The 15,965-nt window shown below is 40.6% G+C and overlaps 2 protein-coding genes across 2 annotated transcripts in view; both read right to left on the bottom strand.

The window, feature by feature from the left end:
* The window catches only part of LOC114241127 (uncharacterized), a 29,895-nt gene that overhangs the window by 6,467 nt on the left and 7,463 nt on the right, over positions 1-15,965 (bottom strand). The window contains exons 7-10 of the mRNA XM_089738202.1: positions 14,849-14,965; positions 7,732-7,794; positions 5,759-5,924; positions 4,084-4,290 (exon numbers count right to left, since the gene is read on the bottom strand). Of these exons, the coding sequence (XP_089594328.1) occupies positions 4,124-4,290; positions 5,759-5,924; positions 7,732-7,794; positions 14,849-14,965 (513 nt within the window). The 3' untranslated portion in view covers positions 4,084-4,123. The remainder of the gene's footprint in view (positions 1-4,083; positions 4,291-5,758; positions 5,925-7,731; positions 7,795-14,848; positions 14,966-15,965) is intronic.
* Positions 12,732-14,030, bottom strand: LOC149499956 (uncharacterized). Its single transcript, XM_089738203.1, has one exon. The coding sequence runs from the start codon at positions 13,956-13,958 to the stop codon at positions 12,747-12,749; it is 1,212 nt and encodes a 403-aa protein (XP_089594329.1). The 5' UTR covers positions 13,959-14,030; the 3' UTR covers positions 12,732-12,746.

The following is a 15,965-nucleotide window of genomic DNA, read 5'->3' as shown; positions in this document are numbered from 1 at the left end:
CTTCATTCTTATTATATACACACTGATAACTCTACATTTTATATTTGTGTTACAGATTCAAATATAAGAGAGGAATTTAGAAATAGAAAAAGAGTATTTTGAATGTGCAATTAGTATGCAATGCATCATTGATGTTTCAAAATGTTGTTGCTTGGTGGCCTGGGTCTACTCATGATGCAACTATAATTAACCATTCCGATTGAAAAGGTATTTCTTATTTAGATGTTTATATGAATTTATGATTATGTTAATATGACACTACTATAATAAATTATCTACATATCAAGAGAACATTGATAACAAGGTGGACATGGAAATTGCTATTTTCTTGCTGATAGAGGCTATCCCCACAATCCTATCTTTTAATATGATTAATTAACCCACATACTCAATCGGAACGATTTAAAATGAATCACATATTAAAACAAGAAATACTATAGAGAGGTAATCTTTTTTTTAGTTAAGAGTTTGTTATACTGTATTGTAAAATAATGTAAGGGAATAATGTATAATTTTCAGATGCATTGGTGTTTGTAAAAGAAGACTCCCTGTATTATCATTGAAAAGTAGATTAAAACTAGAAAATATGCAAGCTGTTATTATACCTGCCATGCTGCATAATATCGCCAGGAGTATGAATTTAGAAGAATTAGAATCAGAAATTTCAGTCGCAGATACATACAGGAAAATAATATAATTGTTCGTAACAATTTTCCAGAACTTACATCTGAAATACAACTACTTATAAATAATTGCTTCCAAAGATAATTTATAAAATAAACTCTTAAGATAATTTGACTATTTTTTATTTTCCAAAATGAAAATTACATAGTAGTTAATACATGCAAGATATTTAATTTAGAATTTGTACATATACTTAAAAAACGATTTAACATAAAATTATTATTGCCTACTTAATTTATGAAATTTAATATTCCTTTTAAGTTATTTTTAATTTTTTAATCTAGCATTATCTAAATCTAACTTAAGTTTTGCTACGACAATCTCCTTTTCTTCATTTTCCAAGTCAAGTCTCTTTTTTGCTATTAGATATTCTGCTAATGCATTGTCCCTATGCTAGCCTTGCATTTCTTTTCTCCCATCTTGTTTCTGCTTGGCTGTAAGTGCTAAAAATATTATATGTGACCTACAACAATGTGCATGCTTTATCCAAAATTTCATCTGCAATCCTTACCACCTCCAGCCTGTAACAAAGAACATAATTATTTCAAATACTACGGCAACCTAAAGGAAAATCATGTTTATCAATGTGTTATTAGAGACAAACAATCAACTAATTATACTAACCTTACTAAGGTTGTTTCTTATGTTGCCGTAGCGTTTTTTAAGTTTTCCCATTTTAGTCGAAGCTGCGATGGAGTTCGTGGGAAACGACGAATCGACGAATTAAAATAATTTACAAGGGTTTGCCAAGCCTGCTCCTTTAATTTATTGTTTGTGGCATTTGTTGCCTTATTATTGATATGTTTTTTCGCCGCCACAAGTTCTGCTAGAATCATCGTCTCATCTTTTGTCATGGGTGCTGCCTTTCTTGACTGAAAAAGATATATTTTCTAAACTTGAACTCAAAATCTTCAAAGTAAAATTATTATTATCAATGTAGTTCATAGATACTTACAGAATTCATTTTATTTCACTGTAGCTCTTTAATTATAAACACACTTAGAATTATAAACGAAAGTTTTAAAGCGTTTTGAGGCAAGTCATCATCTAATATAGTAGGTAAACAATAGAAAAACAAACAAAAGAAACTGATCACTGCTTATTGGCAAACGGACTGTCAAAACGTTTCGTTTCATAATTTCGACTAGGATAAACACAGCAATACGTCCAATTTAAAAAAATCTACATATGTTTTTATTACTTTTTGTTATAAACAAATGTGTTTATAATAGTCTACGATATGCTGGTTAAATTATAGTTATAATTTAGAATAAAATAAAATAAGTCTTGATCCTGATGTTGTTTCGTATTTGTAGTAGAACGAAACGTATCAAGAGGCTCGGATATATCGGAGGGAAGGAGCTATCTATTGTTGGTTAAAGAGAGATAGCACTTATCCGTGATTGTGAAACGCAAATTATGGATAGATACGATCTTGCTGATATTCGGAGATAGCTATCTATCCGTAAACTCAGATACGTTATTGAAAACGGCCGTTAAATTGTTCAAAAACTATGGTATGCAATGCAGTGCATCATTTCAAGCGCTATAACACAGCTTTAAATGTGTCCAGAACAAAAGATCGAGAAAAACGACTCCGCAAGAAGATGAATGATAACCAGGTTAGCTAAGAAAGATCCGTTTCTAGGCTCTATTTTAATTAAACATGAAGTGTTTGGGGCAAACGAAAGAGCCGGTGTTTCTGCGAGGACCGTTCGACGACGTTTGGTAGAAGCAGGGTTGTTCGGAAGAGTGGCTCGCAAAGTACCGTTGTTGAAGAAAGAACATAGAAATGCTCGTTTGGCATTTGCACGTAAATACGGACATTGGACCTACGCCCAATGGCAACATGTACTTTTCTCTGACGAGACCAAGCTTAATTTGATTTCTTCAGATGGAAGGCAATATGTACGGCGTCCTGTAAAAGCGGAAATGAATCCAAGATTCACAAAAAAACAGGTGAAACATGGCGGTGGAAACATTAAAATATGGGGTTCATTTTCTCGACGTGGAGTGGGACCTGTGAGGAAAGTTCAGGGTAACTTAGACCAACATCAATACAAGGCAATATTGGAAGAAACTATGCTTTCCTATGCTGAGGAGCATCTCCCTATTATATGGACGTTTCAGCAGGATGACGACCTGAAACATACCGCCCATTCTGTCAAGTCGTTTCTTACCAGTCAGTTTGTATCGGTGCTAGATTGGCCAGCAAATAGCCCGGACCTCAACCCAACTCAAAAAAGTTGCCACTTATCGTAATACAAATTTGGATGAACTTCATGAAGCTTTTTGTGAGGTATGGGCAAACATTCCTGTCGAAACATGTCAGAAACTGATAATGTCTATGCCACATCGGTGTCAAGCGGTAATTACTAACAAAGGTTTTGCTACTGGGTACTGATTTTACACGTAATAAAATGGAGCTGGTAAAGATATTATAACACTGAAGATTATAAGTTTTGTGTAACTGTATTTTTCATTATACTTTACTGTCCTTAATTAAATGTCCACTACAAAATTGTACCTTAATATTTAATACATGTTTAATCTTTGATATTAAATACTTTTTCTATTTATTAAATCTTTTATTTACAGCCATTTATAGCACAATAATCGGACCACATTATGCAATAATAGGTGCTGAGAAAGCAATAGGGTTTTATATTTAAATGTACATAACCGGTTATAGCCCTTCACTATCTTGAATGTTCCTAATTAGTTGACCACGACTGTATATATATAGATAGATAGATAAATTATTCTTATTGGATAAAACTTAACACTCGATAATTAACAATACAACAATTGAACTTGGATTATTGAAGTGAAACTTCTAATGCGACTTCCAACAAGGTTGCTTTTTTCTTCCTACCTAAGCTGATAGCTTGAGAGGCTATTTTAGCGGAACCTTAACTAGTAGGTAAGCCCACGGGGCTCAAACCCGATGACGATGCTAACACGAACCCTAGCTAGAGCCGTGCTTCGCAGAATCTACCACCGGATCAGAAACGCGACCCACTGAGAAGATTCGGCGAGAAACTCAGTGGGCTGTGTCTGTGGATTAATTCGCTCGTCGAGCCCTTCGTCGCAAGCGACGGATTCGACGAGGACTGTGACCGGTGCTTGTGGTGCCTAAAAGCACCGTTAATGGATCAGGAGGATCCGTAATGACGTGCTTTGGGCGACGTCGACTGTTTACCATTCGGTCTACAGGATCGGGTATGCAGTTTCCAGCGGCCACGGCAAGAGGGTTCTCATTTCTCAAAGTGGAAAAAAGAAACAAAATCTGGCTTGCAACATAAGTTATGTGCGCACGACAAAACAAAACAACATAGTGCTGAATTTGTAAATACTAAATGTATGTAGAAATGTACTAATAGTTTAATAAGACATTACCTCCGCGCGCAGCTCTCGTGTCGACCTGCTCCAGCCAAGTTCACTCTTCTTCCAAGTCCATGTCCTCTTCGGATCCCTCCGAGTCGTCCTCCTCAGAGTCCTCCGAGTCGTCGCACCCCGGCGTCCAGCCCTCCGGCAGCTTGCCGTACCTCTTCAGTTTCTTCCTCTCATTCGTGTCCATTTGGCGCACGACCAGTTTAGCGCCGTCTGAGAAGATACGAGACGGGTTAATTATTTATTCCTACCTATGCTGATAGCCTTGAAAGGCTATTTCAGCTTTTCCTTGACGTGTAGGTGAGCTCACGGGGCTCAAACCGGAGTGTTATTAACACTGGCCCTGACTGGCCTTGTACTGTAACTGGCGCGACCCGGTCTCGCAATAACAAAGAATGTGTAGTGGCTGTTTGATTATATGATGATGACCGAACACCTTATATGTTGCTTCTCAAGTTAGAGCCCCGTGGGCTCACCTATTCGTCCGTCTATGCTGGTATAGGCCGCGCCAATGAAGAAAATAATCTAAAATGGCGGCGGCGATCATGCGCTCTCACTCTAAACTATTGCTGTCTTTAGTCGCACACGGCGCGTACTGTATGCAAAAACATATCAGTTCTGACTGGTAAATAATATGGCCTCTCGCACAAACGAGGAAAAGTCCTTCACAATGACGCATGCGAAATCGTGTATTACAATACTTTGAAGAGGAAAAGAATCTCGAGAAATTAACGAAAAGAAATTCTCATTTGCTTTTTTTTATATTTTTTTAACAATAAACAACTTTTTCTTTGTTGACCTTACCCATCTGTCAGTGCAGGCACATAGACGCCATTTTCGATTCGTTTCTTTATTGGCGCGGCTTATACATAAAAGCACCGTTAATGGATCGGGAGGATCCGTAATGACGTGTTTAGGGCGACGGGTTTATTTATTTATTTATGTAGACTCACCAACAGCAATACACACAAAACATTCAAGCTTAAAATCAACATGTATAAAATTAAGTACTGTTATGTAAGTTAGTTACAGGCATGTACAGCAATTTCTTATAACACACTATGACATGTTACAGCAATTTTACAATCAGCGGAAAAATTGGTTAAATTTAAATGGTATCAGTACGACAAAAAAACTAATTGAAAAGAACATGAAAACAAGAGTTAACCACTTAACATTCTCTCATCAATTATAAACAAAGGAACTTGGATACTAGTTTTTTTTTGACGTGACAACGTCTTATAATTCGATGGGGCCGGCTGCACGCACGAAAAAACATGACTCGTGCGGCGTTACCTCGCTCTGAGGTGTTCCATTTAAGGCTTGAAGTGCAAGCGAGAGCGCGCAACGAGAGACAAAGAGGCACAATCGGCCTCCACGTTCGACATCTGTCTCTCTCCTACTTGAGTGAGCGATGCATCCGCGTGGACAGCTGCTATACAATAATACATTTACATGTTTTCGTCAAGTATGAAGTTCAGTGGAAAGTGAATGTGGTGTCAATTGTTTATAGCAACGATAATTGCGATAATTGAAAAATGAAACCATTCCATCAGTATTTTCTTATGACGTTGTCACGTTCAACTATCGTCAGGAAACCGACTTTACAGTCAACCGATTTTTTTAGTTATTTAAATGCGGGCGTGCGAGGGGGAGCGGGGCGTTGGGGGGCGGGTCTCACTGAGGGCGGTCCCGTCGGCGGCGAGCGCGGCGGCGGCATGCTGTCGCGGCACACTCAGCAGCAGCAGGTTGTAGAGCACGCGGGAGCGCCGCACGCGCACGGCCTGCAGGCGCCGCGTCAACGGCATCAGATCCTCCTTCGACGGCAGGAACGGCTCGCCGTAGATCTGACGACGCGCACACCCAAATACTTTTTTTATAATTGAAAGATTACTGGTGACCCGGCGGCCTGTCCAGTTTCACCAGGACAGGTGGGCGAGCAAATGCTCAGCCAGGAGGGGTGGGATTTGCTAACAACCGCCCGAGCGCCTCCGAAGGAAACCTAACAACTCAAGAGCAGCTGCTTCGAGAATGAATCTACTACCGGAGCGGAATCGCGACCCGCTGAGATGATCCGACGAGAAACTCAGCGGACTGAACACAAATACATCAGCTGTTTGTTTATTGGAACGAAGTTCCTTATGGGACGATGCGGAGGGGGGTACCCTAACCGGGAAAAAACGTCCGTAACGTAAGATTTTTATTAGTAATGCACACAGTGTACGACGACTTATGTTTGTATTAACGTACAAAAAATAACATTTTTATTAATCTTATCTATTATATTTCTTATAAATCATTGTGGATAAAATAAAGTTGATAACTTTGTAAAGTATTTTTTTTATCAATTTAAAAATCATAATAAAAAATGTATACCCGAATAATTATTTTCTTTATACCTCGAATAGAACTTAAAATTAATATATTTATAATAAGGAACTTCGTTCCTATCCGGTGTCCCACGACACCACCACACATCCTATTTTATCGCTTAAATGGTTGGACAAGCTCACGGTCTACCCGGTGTTAAGCGGTTACCGGAGCCCGTAGACATCTACAACGTAAATGCCGCCACCCATCTTGAGACATGAGTTCTAACGTCTCTTTACATTACAACGGCTGCCCCGCCCTTCAAACCGAAACGCATTACTGCTTCACGGCAGAAATAGGCAGGGTGACGGTACCTACCCGCGCGGACTCACAAGAGGTCCTACCACCAGTGAATGAAATATCTTCGGCAAGTGTCTTGTACAATCAATTCTAATTGGCCGTATACTTTTCGCAGCTAAGAAATAACACTGTCATATGAATATGACTAATTATTACTGCTATGTGGCGAGCGCGTATGACAATACTGGCATATATACATACAGGGTGTTTTTTTCCCCTCCTGTTCCCTGGTCTAGAGGACTATTCCAGCTACAGTCGGACGGGTAGGTAAGCTCACGGGCTCAACCTAAGAAAATTAGTCGGCCGGAATTAATTAGACCGGGTTTAGAGCTCTGGAGATCTAGAGGTAAGAGAAGAGCGCAGGGCCCTTGGCCCCAAATTATTATCCAAATAAAATGTACAATATTATCAGTCGAGTTTTTCAATAAGTAATTTATGTGTAGATATGTGTGTACCATCGGAGACAAGAATTATCTGTAATTAAATTTTCCGAGGAAGAAAAATATGTTTACTAGTGTTAACTGTGTCGGAATTTGAAAGATTTTTTTTCCTAAGTCTCTGTTGTTGTCGGGCCCTACGTTTCTGGAGGCTCTTGTTGTCCTTCCCTAAATCCGGCTCTGGTTGACAACGTCCTCAGGTTAGATACCCCGTGAGCTCACCTAGTCGCTCAGAGAATCTAGTATGACCCCTTGATGTCACTAAAATAGATAAGAAGAAAAAAAAACCACCCTTCGCCTCGCATAATCGCTACCAGTCCAGTACCATCGCTACCAGCGAATGAGGAAATGTCCCAATAATAATATATTTAGAAAATATATATACGAGCATACGGCCCACCTGATGGTGAGTGGTTACCGTCGCCCATGGACTTCAGCAATGCCAGGGACAGAGCCAAGCCGCTGCCTACCGCTTAATACTCTCCACAAGCCTCGTTTGAAGAAGGACATGTCATAGCGATACATATTTAGAAAAATAAAAGCATACCTTGATTCTCACTAATTGATTCCTGACCGATAAAAATTTCTTCTCGAGGATCTCTTTCATGATCTACGAAGATAAAAATCAAACATAAAGTACGCTGTAACTAACGGTTCGTCCACATTAAATTACTTGATAAATAAAATTTCAACACAAAGGACATCGGGCACCTTTGTATGGGACACTTACCTACAGCGAACAAAAATGAAATTAGGTCTGGTGGATAGGCAATTGAATCTAGTTTACAATGGTATAGGTCCCATATCTGTGAGCCGTGGGAATAAGGAGAAACTGGACATTAAAAAAATATATTTTTTTTTACTTTTTTGTGCAATAATTCAAGAGGAAAAAAGGAATAAAAAAAACATGTTTTTCTCTTTACTTTTATTCTGCCGCATCCAAATCTACAAGAGTTTCGTCTAAAAACGCCGCAGGTGCGTGAAATTCTTCTTGATATATAGCCCAAGATAAAAAGTATACCACACTGGCGATGTGCGCGCAACTCCCTACAGAGCGGCGGCCGTGTATACAGGAACAGTAATACCCTTCGAGGCTTTGTCTTCCTTGCAATGCCGGATTTATTAGTATATATGTATGTTATGTTTAAAATTAAAGTTAGTGTGTCACTGGCCGTCTTGAGTATCACTTGTCCCCATACACGCTAACACAACATTGGCGACGAGGTACCCACACCAAAAAAAATAAAATAATGTCTTTCGGAAATTTAAGTAATTTCGATCATAACACGCAAACTTGGAAGACTTGGAGATGCAGACTCACACAGTGGTTCATCGCGAACGATATTAACGTGGTGAAAGATCCAGCAGGAGTCAAAAGACGGGCCATATTGCTTAGCACACTCAGCGAATCTACCTACAAACTGGCAGCTGATCTCGTGCTGCCTAAAGAAGTTCAAGAAGTACCATACGAAGATATAGTTAGTGCCTTGGACAACCATTTCACTCCAAAATCAGTAGGATTTGGCGAGCGTCATCATTTTTATGCCGCAACACAACTACCCCAGGAGACACCATCACAGTGGGCTGCGAGGTTACGAGGTCTCACTTCTCAGTGTAACTTCAGCAATGTAGAAGAAGCATTAAGAGATCGATTCATTATGGGTATGCTGCCGGGCGTGGAGAAAGAAAAAATGTACGTGCAGGAGCTGGCCGGGCTGACCTTCGCCAGGGCTGTGGAGCTGACTGAGAGCTTGCGCAGCGCCCGCGCGGCTGCTGCTGCAAGCGCTGCTACCGAGGCTGTCGTTACAGAACTGTACAAAATAGGCAAACGTTCTCCGACTAGTGTACCTCAAAGTGCAAAAGTAAAGTGTTCCGTGTGTGGTTTTTCGAATCACAAAGCCGCGGAGTGTCGTTTTGCGAGTTACACTTGTAGGAAGTGCAACAAAAAAGGACATTTGCGTAGAATGTGCAAAAGAATCAATTATGTTGTAAGGGAGGAGAACGATGAAGGTGACGGTGACGACGGTAAAATTTGTAACATTCGATCTTTGCGAGGTGAACCATTAATCGAAGCCGTGTGTGTCAATGGTATCAGAATGAACTTTGAGATTGATAGTGGGTCAGCTGTTACCGTTATGTCCGTAGATACATATAACGAACATTTTAAAAACATTCCCTTATTAAGCACAAATAAGAAGTTATTAAGTTACTCGGGTGACGTGTTAGGTTGCGCCGGTCGCGCTCAGTTGTTAGTGGAGTGGCGGGGTCGCACGCGCCAGCTCGACGTGTACGTGGTGCGCGATGGCGGACCGCCTTTACTGGGCCGCGACTTCATCGCACAATTTGAACTGCAGCTAGCGCCCGTATATAAATGTGCCACTACCCATGACACGTTGAAATTAATACAGGAACAATATCCCGCCGTGTTCTCGGACAAGCTAGGTAAATTCAACAAATATAAAGTTAATTTGAAATTAAAAGAAAGTGCTCATCCTATATTTTTTAAACCACGGCCGGTCGCATTTGCTCTGCGTGAAAAAGTAGAAAAAGAGATAAACCGTTTAGTGGGACTGGGAGTACTCCGACCAGTCGAGCATTCCGACTACGCGTCACCAATAGTTCCGGTATTGAAACGTGATGGTTCGGTCCGTATCTGCGCGGACTACTCTGTTACTATAAACAAGCAGTTAGTTGTAGAACAGTATCCGTTGCCTACCGTAAACGAGTTGTTTTCTAAACTATACGGGGGCCAGAAATTTACTAAATTAGATTTGTCTATGGCCTACGGACAGTTTTGTCTGGATGAAGAATCCCAAAAGTTAACTTGTATCAATACGCATAAAGGGATCTTCGCGTATACGCGTTTGGTGTTCGGGTTAGCTAGTGGGCCGTCAATTTTCCAGCGAGCCATGGATACAGTGCTAGCGGGCCTGGACGGCACGCTGTGTTTATTGGACGATGTGCTCATAACGGGTCGCAATGACTCTGAACATCTTGAGAGACTGCATCAGGTCCTACAACGGTTGCAAGACGCAGGATTTGTTCTACAAAAGTCTAAATGTCAGTTCTTTCAAGATGAGATTAATTATTTAGGGTCTACCATTAATAAAGAGGGGCTAAGGAAATCACCCGATAAAATAAAAGCGATATTAAAGGCACCGGCGCCTACGAATGTTAGTCAACTACGATCTTTCTTAGGCTTAGTAAATTATTATAGGAATTTTGTACCGAATGCATCTTGTATTCTCGGGCCATTATACGAACTTTTAAAAAAAGAAACAAAGTGGCGTTGGTCTAAGTTACATGATAAGGCGTTTAATGAAATAAAAAAAATGTTAGCATCCGATAATGTATTGGCCCATTTTAATCCTAATGCAAATATAATTCTCACTGTAGACGCGTCGCCCAATGGATTAGGTGCTATTCTATCACAGGTGAGTTCCGATGGCCAGGAAAAACCTATCTCTTTCGCTTCGCGCACGCTCAACGACGCCGAGAAAAGGTATTCACAAATCCAAAAGGAAGCAACCGCGATTATATTTGGTGTTCGTCGATTTCATCAATATTTGTACGGCAGGTCAAATCCATTTATACTAAGGACGGACCACAAACCGCTGCTCTCGATATTTGGCCCACAACGAGGCATCCCAGAAGTCTCGGCAAACAGACTTCAAAGATATGCAATTTTTCTTACTGGTTATAATTATGTAATCGAGTACGTGAAGAGTGCAGATAATAGTGCGGACTATCTGTCTCGTGCGAGTCTACCGGCCGGCGCGGGCGCGTGCGGTGGTCGAGGCGAGGGGACGAGGCGCGGAGCGGGAGCGGTCGATGTCGATGCATTCGACAGCGCCTCTTATGTTTGCTTCGTAGTGCAAGGCGCACTCCCGATATCGGTGACTGAATTACGTAACGCAACCAGCAATGATAGCATATTACGTGAAGTCATCAAATATATTCAAAACGGATGGCCTAAAAAAATTATTAACGCAGAAGTTAAGCCTTACTACTTATGTAGATTGCAACTGTCCGTTGAAAATGGTTGCGTTATGAGGGGTCATAAAGTGGTGATACCAGGGAGTTTGCGTCACCGTATTTTAACAGAGTTGCATACCTCACACATGGGCATAGTTAAAACAAAGGCTGAAGCTCGATCTCGATGTTGGTTTCCAGGCTTAGACGACGCCCTAGAAAATATGATTAGCTCATGTGAGGTGTGTATGCAGCTACGACCGACTCCGCCACGCACTCCGGTGTGCCCGTGGGAATACCCCCCACAACCCTTTTACCGTGTACACTTAGACTTTCTAGGTCCGCTGAATGGTCGGATGTACCTCGTCCTAGTAGACGCGTACTCCAAGTGGCTTGAGGTGTACGAGATGGCTTCCACAACTACTAGTGCGATCATTGAAAGAATGTATGAGTACATGTCCAGATACGGATTGCCTCATACGGTAGTTACGGATAACGGTACTAATTTTTGTTCTCAGGAGTTTCTTAATTTTTGTACACTAAACGGTATATCTCATATGACTTCGCCGGCATACCATCCGGCAAGCAACGGGCAAGCCGAAGCTTATGTGAAAATAGTCAAAAGGGGTATCAAAACTTGTTTGTTGAGTAGTACAAATGCTAGGGAAAGCAAAATGCGACTATACAAATACGTTTTCGATTATAGAAATTCAATTCACTCAACAACAGGAATGTCTCCGGCACAGTTAGTGTTTGGTCGCAAATTACGTTCACGTTTAGATTTAATGAACCCGCGTTCGCCGCCGTCACCTTCATCTGCTTCGTTGACTGATTATGTTGCATCTAAACAGTGTACGCAAAGTAAAACAAAAGGAGGGAAAGTCAGAAATTTTGAGCAAGGCCAATTAATTATGTACAAAAAATATCTTGTTAATAATAAATATACGTGGTGTAAAGGTGTGATATTAAAGAAAATTGGTAAAAACGTATACATTGTAAAAGACTTTAAATCTTCAATACAACTCAAGAGGCACTCTGAACAGCTGTTTTCGTGCAAAACCAAATGTGGTGCCAGTCAAACCTGGGCGGATGACTTGAGCGGTTCTATTGCTCCAACCGTTGCTAGTCCGGCAACGGGGATGATGTCGTCGCCTTGTGATGATAGTAGCGGCATCGGACCTCACACACACGACGAAGAGAGTGCAATTGAGGAGAGGGAAGAGGAGAGCGGCCGCACAGGAATCTCTAGTGCATGTGACAACCAGCCGAATCGGGAGTCACCGGAACCGAGCCACGTAACAGTCACGCGAGGAGTGCGTCGACCCGCGCAGTCTGAAGACTCTGAAGAAGGGGATCTGTTCTTCGAGGCAGAGGAGGCGAGCTTGGAGCCCCAAAAGATTAGGGAGCCCAGGTTTCCTAATCGTAACCGTCCTAGGGTTAATTATAGACAGTTTTATTAAATGTGTAGCTTGTAATTTTGTTTGTCTTAATAGTTAATGTGTCTGGAACTGATAAGGGAGGAAATGTTATGTTTAAAATTAAAGTTAGTGTGTCACTGGCCGTCTTGAGTATCACTTGTCCCCATACACGCTAACACAACAATGTATAATAGCGTTTTGCTCTTATGTGACGAGACTGTATTCTGCCTCGTATTAATATTTTATTTTCTACCAACTCTCTGCGATGGTATAATTCCATTATATACACTCCGTTTGGCCGCATGTGTTCATGGCAATAAGATTTGGCCAATTTCAAATGGTATATTCCCAAGGTAAATAAAAATAGCTCGTCGTAAGTTAATTGTGGAAAATCTCTTAATTCGGGATTGTTTGCCTCTATCGGCGTGAATGCAACTCTTTGCCTGTTTAAGTTGTTTCGAATCACGTAATCAGCCAATTCATTTTCTCTATTTATATTCTCATTTATTATATTTATAAACTCTGCGGCATGAGCGTTATCTCTATATGGCTGATAAGTGGCATTGATAAGTGCTGCAGTTATTTTAAAATCAGTCATCATATTTGTAAGCGCTACATTAAAATAAACATGGCGGAATATTTTGAAGTCTTTTTTAAAGCGACCATTAATAGTCTCTACCACCCAACGACACATAGTGATTAGACGTGATTTATTTGCATCTACTGTGCTCAACTGCTCTCCTCTCGTCCTTGTTGGCGGCATATGTGCATCATATCCATGCTCTTCGATGGCAGGGATAGAGTCTCTAAAGCCGCGGTCCAATATGAAAATATCGTTGGCGTTCAGAAACCAATACCAAACTTCCTCCTCCATCATGTGACGCATTATTTCGGCATCCGTAGTAATAGCTGGATACGGGCCTAATACGTCTACAATATAGCCGTCTGTGCATACAATTAAAAAGGGTTTTATTAAGTTGCGGAATTTGTGCAGGCTATACGTTCTTCTCTGAAAAAGGAAGTTGGAGCTTTTTTGCACGTATATGTATGTTCCATCACACACAAGAATGGCCGCAGGTTCATTCTGGTTACCTCCAAAAATATGACTCGGGATGGTTAAGTTGCGAGCTACTACATCTTCTCTCGTCATGTGATCCAAACCCAGATGGCGGGGAACAAACTCTTCAGATAAACATTCTCGAGCTATTTTTAGTTTTCGTTCCAATGTTCTTCTCGACATATTAAACATAGAAGCTATACGCTCGTCTGGTTCACCTGTTCTTATTTTAACTAAATACAGTCCCAAAACAGTAGCAGAACTGTTGGTTCTATCACGTAGAGAAGATGTTTGATTCAAAATATTATTGAATTGAATTTTATCCATACCCGTATAAAAATGTAGTTCATTGTCATCTATCTCCTCAACATTTTCGAAGTCCAACTGAGTTCCTCGTTCCAATCCAATTTAGTAATTAGGACAAATAGTCAACTTAAAATATGAATTTCATTTTACTTTTATTTCCATTTTCCCATTGTTATGAATTAAAATAACCACATAATATTAAATATGATTGGAAGCACTATGATTTAAAAGTGTTTTGGTTTATGTTCGCGACTTTAAAAAAAGCGGGTAAAAAACGCCCAATGATCTTTCAACTTTCTTGCGTTTTTTTTATTGCTTAGATCGGTGGACGAGCTCACAGCCCACCTGGTGTTAAGTGGTTAGCCCATAGACATCTACAACGTAAATGCGCCACCTACCCTGAGATATAAATTCTAAGGTCTCAAGTATAGTTACAACGGCTGCCCCGCCCTTCAAACCGAAACGCATTACTGCTTCACGGCAGAAATAGGCAAGGCAACTTTCACTCACACAACAAGGTTCACTGGTGGTAGGACCTCTTGGGAGTCCGCACGGGTAGGTACCACCACCCCGCCTATTTCCGCCGTGAAGCAGTAATGCGTTTCGGTTCGAAGGGTGGGGTAGCCGTTGTAACTATACTGAGATCTTACAACTTATATCTCGAGGTGGGTGGCGCATTTACATTGTAGATGTCTATGGGCTCCAGTAACCACTTAACACCAGGTGGGCTGTGAGCTCGTCCATCCAACTAAGCAATAAAAAAAAAAAAAAAAAAAAAAAAAGGCAAATTGTAGTATAGGCAATCTCTTCCAGACAATCGTTTGTATCGACGTGTGATTAGCAGCGTTTTTTTTTTTAAAGAATTATGCTCCAATGCCTTTGCCATTGATTTTGAGTGCGTTCCAACTCACCAGGTTGATGCAAGGCGCCATAGACTTGAGTTGCCTCCGCACTCTCTTCCTTGACTTAACCTCTTCGGAGTCCGTCTCCAAGGCGACAGTGTCCAGATTGTTCAAGTGCTCCCCGACCTGCGACAAGGCGACGTCGCACATGCGTCAACATAAAAAAATCACAATCAAATTGCTGATGTCCATGGGCCACGGTGACCAATCCCCATCAGACAGGTTGCACGCTCGTCTGCCTTCGAAGGCAGTAACAAAAAAACTAACAGTGTACCAAAGGCGCGCGAGGTCAACGACCTCGAGGGAACACGACCAGCTGACTTCGCGTTTCATTGCGGGTTTAGTTTACAGAGAAATTAAGTAATATTTCCGTCGGCATTCGTGAAGCGTATACACACAATTCAAGCCAATTTTACATTACGGTTTTCAGAGACGACTAAAATTTGCTATCATAAAAATTTACTAATAATTAAATGAACAAAAAAAATACATGTGTAATTCACACGTGGTAGAAGTGAAACCTTCCAAAATTAAAATACAATTATCCTAAACGTCTTAAGTATATGTAAAATTTTGTCATTAGTAAATAATTGTAAGGTAGCGCCCTCTGTGAATTGATATTTTAATTTCACGTATAATCCTAAATTAAAATTCACTACAAGAGCTTTCATACACACGTTAGTATTAAAAAATCTCACAGATGGCGCTGTATTAAATAATATGTATATTTCTGTCTCATTCTTTGCTGGCTTCATCTTACACATTTTTGTATTTGTGTCTCTTACCTGTCGTTTTTTCCGTTGCATCCGGTTTGAAATCACAACGATTCTAAAGAAGTTTTCACTTCAACAAACCTTATAAACGTCGGTCAAATGAAGTTTTACTTCTATAGTTACTTTATAAGACTCTGCACGTCTCAATGTGAGAGAAAAGGGACAGAGAATATACTTTATTGCATACCAATTAACATTAGAAAACGGTCAACAAGCAGATACGTTTGCACAATAGGCGGTCTTATCGTCAAAAGTGATTTTTTCCAGACAACCGTTTAATCACCCGAAATTCTGGACAGATAAAGATACAGCAGCTATGTTGCGATGTACTATTACCAATACATTATTAAAGA

The sequence above is a fragment of the Bombyx mandarina genome, chromosome 24 (genome assembly GCF_030267445.1).
Source record: "Bombyx mandarina strain Sakado chromosome 24, ASM3026744v2".
Lineage (NCBI taxonomy): Eukaryota > Metazoa > Arthropoda > Insecta > Lepidoptera > Bombycidae > Bombyx > Bombyx mandarina.
The sequence above is the reverse complement of the archived record's forward strand: the minus strand, read 5'-3'. Positions and strand labels throughout refer to the sequence as shown.

Coding starts and splice junctions, on each gene's coding strand:
- LOC149499956 (XM_089738203.1), bottom strand. CDS start 13,958: ATGGATAAAATTCAATTCAATAATATTTTGAATCAAACATCTTCTCTA.